This window comes from Vanellus vanellus (genome assembly GCF_965231255.1).
Source record: "Vanellus vanellus genome assembly, chromosome: Z".
NCBI lineage: Eukaryota > Metazoa > Chordata > Aves > Charadriiformes > Charadriidae > Vanellus > Vanellus vanellus.
In genome coordinates this window covers 35091737-35107226 of record NC_138908.1, presented here as the reverse complement: position 1 = coordinate 35107226, position 15490 = coordinate 35091737, and the positions used below count along the sequence as shown (strand labels likewise).

Below are 15490 nucleotides of genomic sequence, written 5' to 3'. Positions count from 1 at the left end.
ACGCTTAGGCAGGGTCATGAATTTCTAGACCAAATCAAGACAAACAGCAGTAGTACCTAATAAAGCAACTCCCATCTTTGGCATTTAAGTATAGGATCCTAAGAGGAATGACCATTCTAAATACAGGTACAGCGTGCTCCAAACACTACTTCATCATTCTGGATTTTTCCAAATGACTTGTTCAGTGACATACAGCAAGGATTAACTATCATGCTAAAACATCAAGCAAAAAAGATAGACCTCATAAACCTGTAATGATGTAAATTCATTTTACCTTTAAAGCATAATCTTTGCCACTTCCAAGATCTTGAGCTTCATAGACAAAAGCAAAACCACCTACAAGAAAAAGGCCCATTAAGTCAGTTTCAATGTCAACATTCACGTAAATCATTCTTTTTAGTCCAACAGATATCACATGAATTTAAATGCTTTTCTGACCATAAGTATACATACTTTTCAGTGGCTTGCCAAGAGTATGGGTAACCTACATACAAGAGCTAAAATATTCTCTTCCTTCCTTTTACACATGCCAGAAGCACACTGACTGTTACTTCCTTGCATTCTGTTAGTCTGCATATCCAGATTTCCTATGAAGCAATTTTATTTTTTAATGCAGGTCCTTATAAAACCAAGATTCAATACAGCCAATATTACCTAATGATTTTAATTAAATTACTTCTTGGTTTTACACTGTTGGGCTTCCTATGAAAACAGCAATAGCCAAGGGAGATAAAATGTTAAATATATACCTCTTCAGACTTTTTAATTGCCATGTTTCAGGCTTCATACCAAAAGCAGAAACCATTTTCAAGCACTGAAGCACACGCTTCAGTAAGGGTGATGCCATTACTAAACTGCAATTTTTCATTCCATACAATATTATTTTGCTTCCAACTCCTTTTGTCAGAATATCTATTTCATCAAACACTACTAATTCGCTCAAGAACACTGTGCAAATTTCTACAAAGTAAAAAAGACTGAGAAAGTTAGAGATCTGCTAAGTTTCCTCAATTGCTAACTATCTTAAGCTACCTGTATCAAAAGAACATATTTGAATACTTATACTTGATTTTAAAGATCCTGGTATTACTTCCATTTCTTCTGGAAATGCCATCCTTGTGGTTACATATATGCTGTCCACCTATTGCAGAATATCTCTAGTAGAGTAACAGCCAAAGTGACAAACTTCAATGATTTGCCTTTCTACTCCTTTAATGTGAATTCTGTTTTCATTGAGCTACATAGCAATGTTCTCTCCAGCAGTAATATGGAGAATAAGCACAGAAGATGTCAGTGAAATACAAAATTTTACTTGTCAAAAAGACCAAGAGAATGGGATAACTGAAGAATGAACCACCACAGACAAGAAACAAGTTGGCAAGGCACTTTTCTGAAGATATGCAGCATCCATATCAGTACAGTCACATTAGTACCTAATACTTTCTCCACAGATGAGGAACATTAACATGAGGCTGACGTGAACATAGTATTTGCTTTGTGCAATTCAATCAAATACAAAGCTTTTCAGGAAGTACTCTCAGAAGTTTTATATGAAAATTGACCCTCACAGTGTTCTCCAAGACTCCTCGTACTGCCCACGCACCCAGTAGCATCCACAGCACAAAACAAATGAATGACAGGCTCTTTGCTTTTGGTATCTAAAGTGGAATTACACACAGAAACAGCAAAACCAAGATCCCAGTTGCAGGCAGGACAAGCAAAAGAGTAACTAGTGCACCTCAGAAGAGTTAAAGTATCAATGAGAACTGCAAAGATGAAGGACAGCTAGGGCTGCAGTTCAGTCCCACCATACATTACCCATGCATGCACTGTGTTTATCCATTTACTTTGATTCATTCGGTAAAATCAGGTTCAGCACTTCCCATAATAGGAAGTTCCCTTAGCTTTTCTAAATCCCCTGTGCAAGTATTCTGATCAGCAATTAGAATCAGCATTTTGGGCACTGATGGGACAGGGTCTGGAAATAGAATGAAATCCATGCTTAACACCATGTTAGAGTACTACCTGAAGACACTTTGCTCCTTTCTGAATGAGAACATATGCAAGAAAAACATGGTTCTGGACAGTGCTGATCAGTTATGACTACTGTTCATGGACTTCATAGAGCTGGTAAAACAACCATGACCACAGGTTGTCTTTCACTAAAGCTGGGTGCTGGAAAACCATTTTTTTTGACCACTTTTCCCCACCAGTTCCCTATTCGCATCCAGAAGCATGCCCCAGGTTTCAAAGCCCACTGTCCCAGTGAGCTGCAAGCCCCTACACCAGTGTACACTAGTCACTGCAACACAAAGCTACTGCCTCCATGTCTTTGTCACACACAGATCCCACAGACCTTCTACACAGTGAAAGTACTGCTGGCCCTACAGAAGAAAGTCTTTACATTCATCTTGATAACCATTTTTTTTATTTTATTCTAATAACCCTGCAAGCTGCATCTTGAAAATATATGCTCCAATTTATAAAATTAGGGGCTTCAAGTCAGCACACAAATTACTGCAGTCAGTACACAAAATTACTGCAGTTAGTTTTCTGGAAGGCAGTCAAGAGCAAAGTAATGACAGGTACCCCAGACTACAAAACAATTATTCTGCAAACAGCTCAGCTGTGTGCACTGCCAAGGGTTCTTCCATGGCTGGAATGGGGCAAGTCTACTCTGCATTTCAAGCATGCACCTTGCTAGTACCTCTACAAATACAAACATCCACAGACCTACATTCATGCACTCCAAAACACAACCACACTTCATTCAAATGCATCAAATGCCCTCCTGGAAATTATACAGGTGAAAGCGCCTATGCATCAGAATTCACTCATCAAATCAATTCAATCCACCATTTTCAAACTTATCTGATTAACAACCAAGCTGATCAAAACTCTGAAGGCAGCCCCTAGAAGAACTGCTACCTTTCCAACTATTTCAACTAGTCTGATAAGCTTTTCTACAAGCTCTTCCTCCAATATAAGAAATGCTTACAATACACAACACACAACACACAAGTAGCACATTACCACTAAGATTAATCCTGTTGACAATGAGTACAAAGGAGTAAAAGGAGGAATTAGATTACCTGACTAAAAAAAGATTACAGTAAGTTTTAAAAAAAATATATACTCCAATTTTTCAGAGTGCTGATCATGATACAGTCCTTGAAAAATTCTAGACACATTGGGATGCCCTGAAGTTTTCTCAGTTCACAAATAATCTTGAAATTCACACCTAAAACTCAACCACATTTATGAAAACTACACAAGCTCATTTCTTGATGGAAAAGCCTGGGTTTTTTTAACATTCAAAATCACATTACAATAACCTCAGAAAGGCTTCTGAAGTTTAAGTAATTTTTGTTGTATTTAAATGAATCTCATTTCCAACTAAAAAATTAATTTCAGTCCTCTTAATTGCTAGCTATGAATCTAAAGAAATTTTATATTCAGCTTCATAACTACTTCAAAACATATGCTGGTTTCAATACTCATTGAAAATCATATATGTTCACTTTGGCCTAGCAGTGTGCATAAATTTTTTCAGTAATTCAAGCCATTTAAAAATGACAAATACATGTTATCAACAGAAGCTAGTACAAGCTCTGCTCAGGTTAAAACACAGCAATTTGACTTCAAGTGAAGCATAACAGACCTTTTCTGGAAATCCAGTGAAATCAGCATACAAAGCGTGCTAAGATTTTGCTGAGGTCAAATTTAAAGCTGGCAAGACTCAATTTGTGTATTAGCAAAAAAGTTGGCTTAATTATGACATTTTCATAGCACGGTTTAACAAAAGGAAAAGTAATGAAGACAGTCTTCTTTGAGGCTATTTCAATGGTGGTCTGGCTTACCAGAGCTCCTAGCAATAGTTACACAGTGGGATCTCACAATCTATACAGAGGTAATAGGACAGTAAACTGAAGGGAGAAACGTCATTAAAATAGTGATAGCTTAAGTGTACATAAGTAGTTTAAAAGATGTAATTTTACTTCAGCAGTTGCACGTTAAAATCAAGAACTTAACTCTGTGTTTAATGTTTCAGTACATTAAACTTCAGAACTCCAAACAAAAGCCAATAGTATCATGCCTGGTTAAATACTTAATTCATTGCACCCATTTTACAGAGAATTCCACTGTTATGGCCTCTAACCTCATCCTTTACAGTTATGCCCCTGTCAAAACATCAGTTTTAAGTTTCTCATTCTGTCATTTCATTGTTTCAACTGAACACAATTCAGTTCCACACAACACTGCTCATTCCAGGTCGTGATCAGTTCACTACTACTGCAGCACTACAGCTGATAACAATTTTAAATCTATGGATTTTCTGGGATACCAAAGGAGGTACAATAAGTTGTGAAGGTACTTTAAATTTACTTTTTTATAAAACCGTCTCTTATTGGTGAAAACAATTCCTTCACAAGAGGCAAAATTAGTCCTACGGCTTCATTATTAAAAGCAGTTTTGTTTAGGGTTTGATGCTGGCTTCCTTGTAGAGCTAGTCTACTAAAACAGTTTTAACATACCCTGAAAAGGGGCAACTTTACTGGCAAAAATTGTCCTTTGCCATAACAGTTAACTGCAGGCCCTCTGACCAATACAGTTTGCAATATAATTTGTGAAAATGAAAAAAAAAAAAAAAAGGCAATTTCACCTGTTTAACTATAACCACACCAAGGATTTCACAGTCACTACAGCCATGTCAGTCAAGGATCACACCCCTAAATCAACAAAGCTGCATAAACAAACATCTGTATAGCAGACTCCACTGAGGCAAATGACAAAATGGAAGTTAAAAGTGTATAAGGACTGTTTTGGTTTCTTTCCTAGGTGTGTAAAAAGAATGTAGTTTCATTTGAGGTGTTTTCACTTATTTCCACTCATGTAAACATCTGTAGATGGTTTGAAGTCAGTTTTCTGAAGCTTTTTATATCAGCAAAACAATCTTAGTATTTCCCCATACAGGTTAGTAGTGTGTGTACATGTACACAACCACTCAAGCTCTTGCCCTGAGAGACAAGTTTTTCATTGCTGAAGCATTTCACTAGTCCCATTTTCAGAACACAGCTCAAGGTCTCAAATACAGTCTCAGATTATTATTTACTGCCACAGAAATTATGGCAGAAGAAAACTGGTTTTCCTTCTTTTCTGTAGACACAAACTTACACATAACAGGTTCACCATAGAGCACCACACAAACTCATGAAAATGGAGCAGCCAAAGTACAACAGTCAGTCCTGGAATCAGTCTTGCCCCATAGCAGACCCAAAGAAACACACTAGAGCAGAAAGCTTACCAGCCTCACCTTCTTGGCCCTCACTGAGATCATCTGATGACTACCTTTGCATTAGGAAGTAACCCTACTTCATTTGCTTTAATAGTGAGCACTTTACACTCATTCTTACACCACCACAGCCCAAAAGCATTATTCTGTCAGTATTTCATCATCCTCTTAAAAAGACTAGAAGACCTTTTCTTTTCCAACCAGGAGATTTGCCTTCTTCCTCAAGTTAAACCTAGGCATCACATAATACTGAATAAATAGATTGCACTATAAATCAAGCTGGATTTAAAACTGTTCTTTTTTACCCTGTCCCTGTTTTTCCCATCTTCACTGAATTTTTTCAGACAAACCATTTCAGTGAAATGACAGTTTTCCTACTTGGCAGCTAGTGAAGCATCAAAATAGGGACATCAACTACAACATAAAACTGCTTGCTACTGTAATGCATTGTTTCATTACACACTTAATGAGTCATGAGAAAGGGATGGTGTGAATAACTTCCTGTTTACTACTACTTGATATGACTTCTCCCCTCCCCTCCCAAATACTGACCAAATTTGTTTCCACATCAATTCTGAGTGGCTTATGTTTCAATTAGAGCTTGATTGAAACACTGCAATTCTAGCCTGGACTACAATTTACAGTGCATCTTACCTGAAAGCAGACAGATACTCTTCCACCAGAGTACAAGCAGCAACCTTAGAGCATCCTTTCTGTTTTGATTATCATTGTTGCTAAGCATTGCTTGATAAGCATATTTTTTGAAGCCCAGTCATGCATTTGTGTCAACTGCGAAGTCCTAATAGCAAGATGAAAGTGCCTCAAAAATGAAGCATGGCTCAAACTCAAAGATCTGGACCTTTTCCAATAACCTTGAGAAGCAGAGAGGTAAAACACCTTGAAACTTTCAAAGCCCCCCTGCAAGGAGGAACTGTTCTACCCACGAAACACTGGCTTTAAAAAACAGCACTATTCTGCTTCATGTTGAAAAACTTCTCTACATCTACAGCAAAGGGAATGCGAACTGTAAGGCTGCTAGGTCAGGATGCTTCAGTTCTTCTTTAGAGATTGTCATCTTATTTTCCCACTTCCAGGAACATGATTTGCAGAGTAACTATCAGTTCATCCTTTACATCACAGGCTGTTGCAACTTCTCTTTGACTTCATGTGAGCTCTCTTCCCTTCCTTGTAATTCCAAACATCTGTCAGCAAATCAACTGAACAATGTTTGTAGAAACTTGACTGTTAACTGTTTATTGTGCCTCTGCTGCCTGGAGTTTTATGAATTATATCCACCAAAAAAATCTGTATTTCTTTACATTACCACCCTCCTGCAAATCCAAGAGTTGCAGAGACCATAAAATTGTACCCATGAGCTGTAATAGTGCCTGTTCACACTCATAATATTGAAGGAGCCTTGAAGTCTAAAGCAGCATTTTTTTGATACTTAAACAACAGACACAAGTTTCATTTTCTCAGAAAGCAGCTTATAACAAGTCACCTACATAGTTTCAATTCATGACAGCTTTTTAAACTAAAGAAAATGAAGTCTGTAGCCTATTACTACCTTTCTGACTAGGGAATGATTCTTTCTTCATGGTGGAAGTTTTAGTCTCAGATCAAGCAGTTCGAATAATGCCTATTTTTTGTCATCATGTTTCTCCTCTTCTGTGCTTTTATTCTTTTGCCAATGGTTGTGGCTCAAACGAAGAATACTAAGTCAATACACATGACAAATGGTTGTTAAATGTGGTTTGTTTGGTTTTTTTAAGGTGAGATGTGAGCAAATTTGCTTCCATATATCTCAATCCCGATTTTTCACTGGCTTTTTTCAGCATACAGAAAATCTACCCTAACCATCTGGAACTTCCTTCTAGTGGCAACACAATTGGATAAAGTGGCACATCACAAGGAAGATTCATTTTGTCTTATTTGCAAAATCTTGTTGTACTGAGGAAAATTTTGTATTAAAAAGGAATAAAGGACTAGTATTAACATTAAACCATATCAAAAAGCCTTAAAGACTTGCCAGTGCAGGAACTGAAAGTCAAATTTCTAACCTCCACAGGAAGAAGAAAAATCCACTTCTATTCTCAGAGTGGTTCTTTCTAAACCAAGGGACAAGGACAAGTAAAACAATGCTGTGAGAAAGAAAACCCATTATCTGGAAGAAAAAAAAACAAGGCTAAATGGACTCTAGGTGTGTTATAAACTTGGAATTTATTCCAAGTTTCAAGGGAAGTGATGCTGAAATGGCACAGAAGTTCCACTGCTTTGTCTAGTACCTCTGCACTGTCCGAAAAAGCTCTGTTCTGGAACTTCTCTCAACTACCTCATACATAAATAAGCATTACAAAGTCAATGTGTTTCATGAGATACAACTGATATTTGAAGAGTCAGCAAGCACACCACAATCATCTGCTCATTAGAGTACTAACATGAATAGTGAAATCTCAATTTTTGTTTAATTGTTCATTCAAGGATATCAAGTCCCTGATTCTTCTTGAATGAGAACCTCACACACACTGAAACACTAATTTCATCACTTATTCTCAGCTTTTGCTGCTTATTTCTCAGGACAAAGAGTACCCAGCTAAAGCAGTAACACAAGTCTCAAACGTGTTACAATTAGCATACATGAGCAGGCAGCACGTTTCTCAATATGCTCTGAAGCACAAGTGTTGCTCATTCCACGCCATTACTGCCTTTCACTGACAAGACCCTGATTTGTTTTATATAAATTCTTTAAGTTAAACCAAGATACCACTGCCCCATTTCACAAAATCAGACTTAGCCTATACTTCACCGAATGACAATTATATACTCAAGAATTAAAGAGAAAAACATAGCACATCAAAAGTTAATCAGTCTGCAGTTGAATTAGTTGTTGAGAAAGATGAAAACTGTAGTTTTTAAGCAGTGATAATGTGATTTTCCTGATGCAATTATCTTTAGCACAGATATCAAGAAACAGAATCACTCAAATATGAAATGTTTCAAAATAAGTCATTGAAAGGACTAATAGGGGAACATTTCTATCTGGTTTATCTCACTTAGCTTACCAGGAGAGAAATATTCAAAACTTTTTAAAGATTGTTTTTCTGTTAGTATGATCGCTGTTCTAGAAAATTTAATAAAGTTAAAATAGGAAAATTGTTGATAATTTCATATTTACTATTCAAACTACAAAACAACAGCAGTACTCAAGAAGGAAATTCAAGTCTGTCTTACTGTCAGTGGAGTATATGTAGGGATATTACATTACGTATTGAGTGGCAGTAGGAACTACTATGAAGTTGTTTACTGATTTTTAACACTCTAAAAACCCTTAAAACCATTATCTAGACTAACAAAACACATACCACAAAACTTGCAAAAGATCCCTTTATCCTTTCAACCTTATAAGAAAATGAAAAGTAACCAGCCTTGTTCCACAGATCACCATGAAGATGAAAAATTTCTGTTTTCACAGAAAGATCTCTAGAATAGAGGTTCTCTATTTTTGTATATTCCATTTTTACTTTGTCAGCAAGACATATGAAAAAACTTTATGACCTGCCATAACTGTTTCTGCTACCCTATCAATGCAACATATACCTGCTTTTACAAAAAAAAAAGCTCAATGGAAACATTCAAGGAAGAATATTATTACATTTAAAGACTGCATAATTTTTAAGCACATAAGCAGTTTTGTCAACATCTTATCTAGCTAAGAAATCATCATCCTGCCCTTCATTTGTGCTCTAACAGGTACCAGTATTTTATTAAACGTTAATTCAGCACACAGCAAACAGGCCTCTCTTCAATTAGACTAAAGCTATTACAACTGTACAATTTATAGGTCTCAAAAAAATTTAATTTTCTTTGTAACTTTGGAACTTGACACTGTATGTCACAGGGCATGCTATTCTTGTATCAGTTTACCCTCTCATTGGAGTAGCATTACTATACAGAATTGAGGAATGAATTTCTCTCATTCTTTGACATCAACAGTTTCTCAATGAATACTCCGACAGCCCAGTGACCAGGTCCTCTTCCTTCTACCGTATAGGTGGATATCAAGAAATTCCCCACATTTACTTGTCCATCATCTTTAACTGTCACCATTATCAGGTAAACAAGCATAAGGTCTATCAGAAGAGATGCTTTGTCCAACACAGGCAAAAATGAAAGCCAGCAGTGTCTAGCATTTGAAAAACAAATTTGCAAGGGGAAGGACACTCACAGATGTCAACTGAAGAACCAAAAAGTCAACATAAAAATGCACATACTGTTCACATGAACAGCAAGGGATAGCACAGTTTAAGCCAGCCTCACCTAACTCTAGAAAACCAAAACATGTTAGTAACCATTTGGAGAACTCTAACTACATGTAGGTGGAGTATGTGTATGCAGATGCCCCTGCTGTGATGGAGACCTAGTTGATCTGCAGAGTCTAGTTGGAGGTCAGTAACGAGTGGTTGTCCTCAGGGGTCAGTACGGGGTCCAGTCCTGTTCAATATATTCATCAATGACCTGGATGAAGGGATAGAGTATACCATCAGCAAGTTTGCTGATGACACAAAAGTGGGAGGAGTGGTTGACACACCAGAAGGCTGTGCCGCCTTACAGCGCTATCTAGACAGGAGACAGGCTGGTGAGTTGGGCAGAGAGAAACCTTATGAAATTCAACAAGGGCAAGTGTAGGGTACTGCACCTGGGGAGGAATAACCCCATGCATCAGTATAGGTTGAGGGCTGACTTCCTGGAGAGCAGCTCTGTGGAAAGGGACCTGGGAGTCCTGGTGGACAACAGGATGACCATGAGCCAGCAATGTGCCCTGGTGGCCACAAAGACAAATGGCATCCTGGGGTCCATCAAGAAGAGTGTGGCCAGCAGGTCAGGGAGGTCATCCTCCCCCTCTACTCTGCCCTCATGAGGCCACATCTGGAGTACTGTGTCCAGTTCTGGGCTCCCCAGTTCAAGAAAGACAGGGATCTGCTGGAGAGAGTCCAGCAAAGGGCTACAAAGATGATTAGGGGATTAGAACATCTCTCTCTTATGAGGAAAGACTGAAGGACTTGGGTCTTTTTAATCTAGAGAAAAGAAGATTGAGAAGGGATCTTATTAATGCTTACAAATACTTAAAGGGAGGGTGCCAGGGGGATGGGAACAGTCTGTTTTCAGTGGTGCCCAGTGATAGGGCAGGAGGTAACGGGCACAAACTTGAACATAGGAAGTTACATCTTAACATGAGGAGGAACTTCTTTACTTTGAGGGTGGCAGAGCACTGGAACAGGCTGCCCAAAGAGGTTGTGGAGTCTCCCACTCTGGAGACATTCAAAACCCGCCTGGATGCTGTCCTGTGCAACTTGCTGTAGGTGACCCTGCTGTGGCAGGGGGGTTGGACTAGATGATCTCCAGAGGTCCCTTCCAAACCTGACCATTCTGTGATTCTGTAAGATAAGTACAGAATACTTAGACTGGGAAGTGACTTATGGCCATATAAGAATGTGCCCTCTGTCATGAAAGACTGTGAGATAGTTACATTTACTAGTATTTACTAATTAGGTATGCAATCAATGACTATTTTACTTCAGTAAAATTGTGAGGCAGTCTATGCACTTAACTGGAGGACCAAAAAGAACCATGACACCAGAAGACAGCATCATACAAAGGGTGAGTAGGGATGAAATGTAAAGGCCCCAACCCATTTCCTCTAAAATTTCTTAACTGCAGTGAGCTACTGAAATGCCCAAGTAGAAAACACAGAAGACCATATTCTAGGAGCACTAGAATCCTGTGACACAGTCTGTTCATGCATTTGGAGGCAGTATCAGTGCTAGAGATCACCACCAGCTCATCCCCCCAGGTTGTCAGCTTCCTGCAGCAGCGCTCCACATTTTCAGTCAGCCCAGTCCCACCTCTAGCACGGCACCTCTGCATAATGAACAGGGAATTGCATCCAAAGGAACTGTGCAGCTAATGACTCAGCTTACAGCATGGCCAAACATGTGTTTGCACCAGCACAGATAGGCAGCACACTACAGAGCTGGGAAGAGTTGTGAGGTGCAAGAACAACTGAATTTATGCTGCCATGTGACACTGTGAAATGCTTACCCACAGATTCTGCTCACACCAAGTAAAAACAAAGTAAATCATATTATCTTATGGAAAAGTCTATCTCTCTACACTGGCAGATCACACAGTTCACCATGAATTTGAAATCTAAATCTAGAAGTAGTATTTGACTTTCTAGAGAGGAATTTGGCATGAAAGGACTCATTTAAAAGAAAAATAGATTCTGTATTCCTAAGCATGAAAGAACGCTTACAAGCCAGTTATGCAAGCATGTATTAGAAGGTGTCAAACACAGGTTCAGAGCTCAAAGATAAACTAAATTTCAACAACAAAATAAATAATATGCTACAGACAAATTCAGTTTGAAAACAGCAGGAGAGGGTGGGACTTCTATATTTGATATATATATTATATTTATACTGAGTATACCCTAAGGGTTGTTTTAGCCCAGCTATGCTGGCTAGAAAGTCTTAATTTCTAGCAAAAATGAGCAGTTAGGTCCAATTTCAGTTAGTAAAATACAGAGAAAACAACATGAAACAAAATCATAATACTGAAACACACATGGAACACAAAGCAATGGTTACAGATAAATTCTCAAGAACGCTAGACTTAAAGTATGTCTCCATTTGCTTTAAAACATCGTTTAAACTCAACAAGGGTACAGTCCTGCACCTAGGGAGGAATAACCCCATGCACCGGTACAGCTTAGGGGCTGACCTGCTGGAAAGCAGCTCTGCAGAGAGGGACCTGGGAGTCCTGGTAGACAACAAGTTGACTGTGAGCCAGCAATATGCCCTTGTGGCCAAGAAGGCCAATGGTACCCTGGGGTGCATTAAAAAGAGCATGGCCAGCAGGTCAAAGGAGGTCTTCCTCCCCCTCTAGTCTGCCCTGGTGAGGCCACATCTGGAGTACTGTGTCCAGTTCTGGGTCCCCAGTTCAAGAGAGACAGGGAAATACTAGAGAGAGTCCGGGGGGGGGGGGGACGGGGGGGGGGACGGGAGGGTATGAAGATGATCAAGGGAAAGGAGCGCCTCTCTTATGAGGAAAGGCTGAGAGACCTGGATCTGTTTAGCCTGGAGAAGAACGAGAGGGGATCTCTTCAATGCTTATAAATATTTAAAGGGCAGGTGTCAAGAGGATGGAGCCAGACTCTTTTCGGCGGTGCCCAGCAACAGGACAAGGGGCAACAGGAACAAACTGGAGCACAGGAAGTTCCACCTGAACATGAGGAAAAACTCCTTTACTTTAGGGGTGACAGACAGAGCACTGGAACAGGTTGCTCAGAGAAGTTGTGGATTCTCCTTCTCTGGAGATATTTAAAACCCATGTGGATGTATTCCTGTCCAACCTGCTCTAAGTGAACCTGCTTTAGCAGGGGGGTTGGACTAGATGATCTCCAGAGATCCCTTCCAACCCTTACCATTCTGTGATACTGTGATCTAACCCGGCATCTTTTCCTTGACATTTTAGAAAGCCTGTGTCAGATCCTGGGAAAGAGTAAGCTGCTGCCAAAGTAAAGTATGAAATAACTTATTTCAGAACCAAGAACTAAAGAGCAGATATATCTCAAAAGTAGCCTCCTTTCCGCTGTTGTTCTCTGAAAACTGTTGTGGTCGTTCCTGTCAGGAATGTCACAGTATCACCAGCACTAGCCAGGTCATTTAGCATTCACCTTGCAGTCACATCCTATTTACATTTCACACTCAACTCTGCATCTTCTGCTGTAAGCAAAGGCTGAAGGCAGAATAGGACATGACATTTACTACTGTTTAAAGTGCAACTTACTACCTAAAAAACTGCCAGGTTTTGCCTGAGATCATTTGCCAAAAGTGCTTAAGTATTAAAGTAACAACTTATTTGCCCTTAAGAAGATAAAACAGTGGTGAAGACCAATGTCCTTTTGTCTTATACAAACAAATTCTTGTAAGTTTAACTGAAGTAGATATTCCTGAGGAATCAAATTTTTCTTCCATCCTGGTCACTAACATTTCAACAAAAAACTACTCAGGAACAAAAAAAGCAATAGATCTATTTATAAAACTACTTAAATACAAGAAAACTATAAGAATTAACTACAGAAAATAACTTCAATAATGAAAATGAGCTCCGACTAGAGCTTTGGTGTATTTAACCTAAATAACATCAATCACCTGCACAAAGTTAACAAAGTACATAACTGCATTAATACAGAGAAATTCACATTTTAGTCTTTTGAGACAAGCTTTCAATGCGTCTTCTGCTTGAAGAAATAAAGTAATTCTTCTGACCACAAGCACAAGATTCAAATTTCTGCTAATTTCTAAGTAATTTTCACACACCAAACATAGCACCTATTTTAAAGCAGACTAGCAATAGGTGGTGGCAAGATGCCTACCCAAAGATTCACTGAAACTGAAAACTGCCCAGACATTTAATTCCTGCACTCTGGCAAAGCCTATATGAAGAATGAGATCAGCCTCCTGAAATTTTTGTGTAAATTTAATGTATTTTCCTGCATTCCACGGTTTTCCAAACAACCCAAAATGGCACGGGTAAACTTGCAACTTCGGCATAGTATTAGAAATTGTCATTTAAAAAAAAAATAAATGTGCAATCCAGTATTTCCATGAGGTCCTAGGTAGATTATAAACTCTTCTGTGAGTTCTGCTAGACAGCAAAAGTATTTTACATCATGAAGCAAGTGAAGAAGTTGCCAGACAACGCAGTGGCTCTCCATGGGTATTTCTAAAGCAGGCTAACAATGACAGTAAGGATTGCTCCTACACCCGGTCCTCGCCAAACGCCTTCCGCGGCAGTTACGTTAACTCCGTGCACCAATGACCCCTAATGAAAGCGGCAGTCGGGAGACAACAAGCCCTTCGAGGAGCCGGCTGCCCGCGCAGCAGGAAGCCGGCGGACCCGGCCGGACGGGCACCGCCTCCCGTTCGCCCCCACAAAGCCACCCCTCTCGCGGGGCACGGCCTGCCAAGAGAGGAGCCCCCCGGCCACGAAAGGGGAGACGGAGCGATGGGGACCGGGAGGCACGGGGCCCGAGGGGAAGCCCAGCCCAGCCCCGCAGCGGCGGGTCGGGTCCGCCCCGCCCGACCCCGGGCGCGGCCTGCAGCCGCCCGCGCTTACCCTCTGCGATCACCCGCTTGATGCGTAGCTTCATGTCGCCCATCTCCACAGTCTGCCCCACAAAATCGTTCTGATCGCGGCTGGCGGCCCCCAGGGTGCCGGGGCCCGCCAGGAAGTCCAGTGCGGACTGGAAGAGCGACATGGCCCCGGCAGGCACTGCCCGGCGGCCGGTCGAGAAGCAGGGGGGAGACGGCGGCCGAGGAGAGGGGAGGGGAGGGCGGCTCCACCAAGCTACCGACCGCAACGGCGAGACACCGCCTCCTCAACCGCCGTTCCCTCCGCTCTCGTCTGCTTCCGGGAGCGCTGCGTCATTTATCATCTCACGGTGCCGCCTTTTCCCAGCCTGCCCCGCCGCCGGCCGCCGCAGCCAGCCGGGGCACCGGACAGACGGCCCGCCCCCCCGGAGGGAAGCCCCGCCTCTGCCCCCGGCGGCCGCGGGGCGGGGAGAGCCGGACGGGCCCGGGGGCCTGTACGCCGCGGGAGCCGAAGGCCGGGTCGGGCAGGCCCAGGCGCCCCCAGCTGCCTGCCGAGGCGCGTTGCGGTGGACTGCCGCCGTGGCCTGCGGGAGGCGATCGGTGGAGGAGGCGCGCTGCGAGGGAGCGGGCCGGGGCGGCTGGGCCGGGAGAAGGGCCGTCCTTCGCTAGGCAGCAGTTTTTTTCCCGCTCTTAACACTCAGCAGTTTGGCAGTCACCGAGAAGCGACGTTCCTTGTGTCGACGCCCCAGGCCTACAGAGATGGCACTTGGACAGCAGGTGCACTTTTCCCACAGAGTGTGGCTGTAACTCGTTCACGGTTCCCTCACCCTTCCTGCACCCCCCACCTGCTCCTGAGTGCGCAGGAGAACGCGGCGGTGTTGTCTTTCCCATGTGGCACAGTAAGGCAGGTACATGAATACTGATATTGGCTATAATCCGTGTAAAGCATTAACCTGTGTGTTTAAGTGCAAGGCTGACTTCTCCATCTGTTTGCACTGGCAGATCACTAACTGGTAAGGGCTATCTGCTACATAAGGCTGTA

At 41.4% G+C, this 15490-nt stretch overlaps 1 protein-coding gene across 1 annotated transcript in view; it reads right to left on the bottom strand.

Annotated features, from left to right (window-relative positions):
• The window catches only part of GAK (cyclin G associated kinase), a gene marked incomplete at its 5' end in the record, with an annotated part of 76387 nt that extends 61772 nt beyond the window's left edge, over window positions 1-14615 (bottom strand). Inside the window, 2 exons of the mRNA XM_082497487.1 lie at window positions 275-336; window positions 14474-14615. Of these exons, the coding sequence (XP_082353613.1) occupies window positions 275-336; window positions 14474-14615 (204 nt within the window). The remainder of the gene's footprint in view (window positions 1-274; window positions 337-14473) is intronic.
• Window positions 14616-15490: the final 875 nt, after the last annotated feature.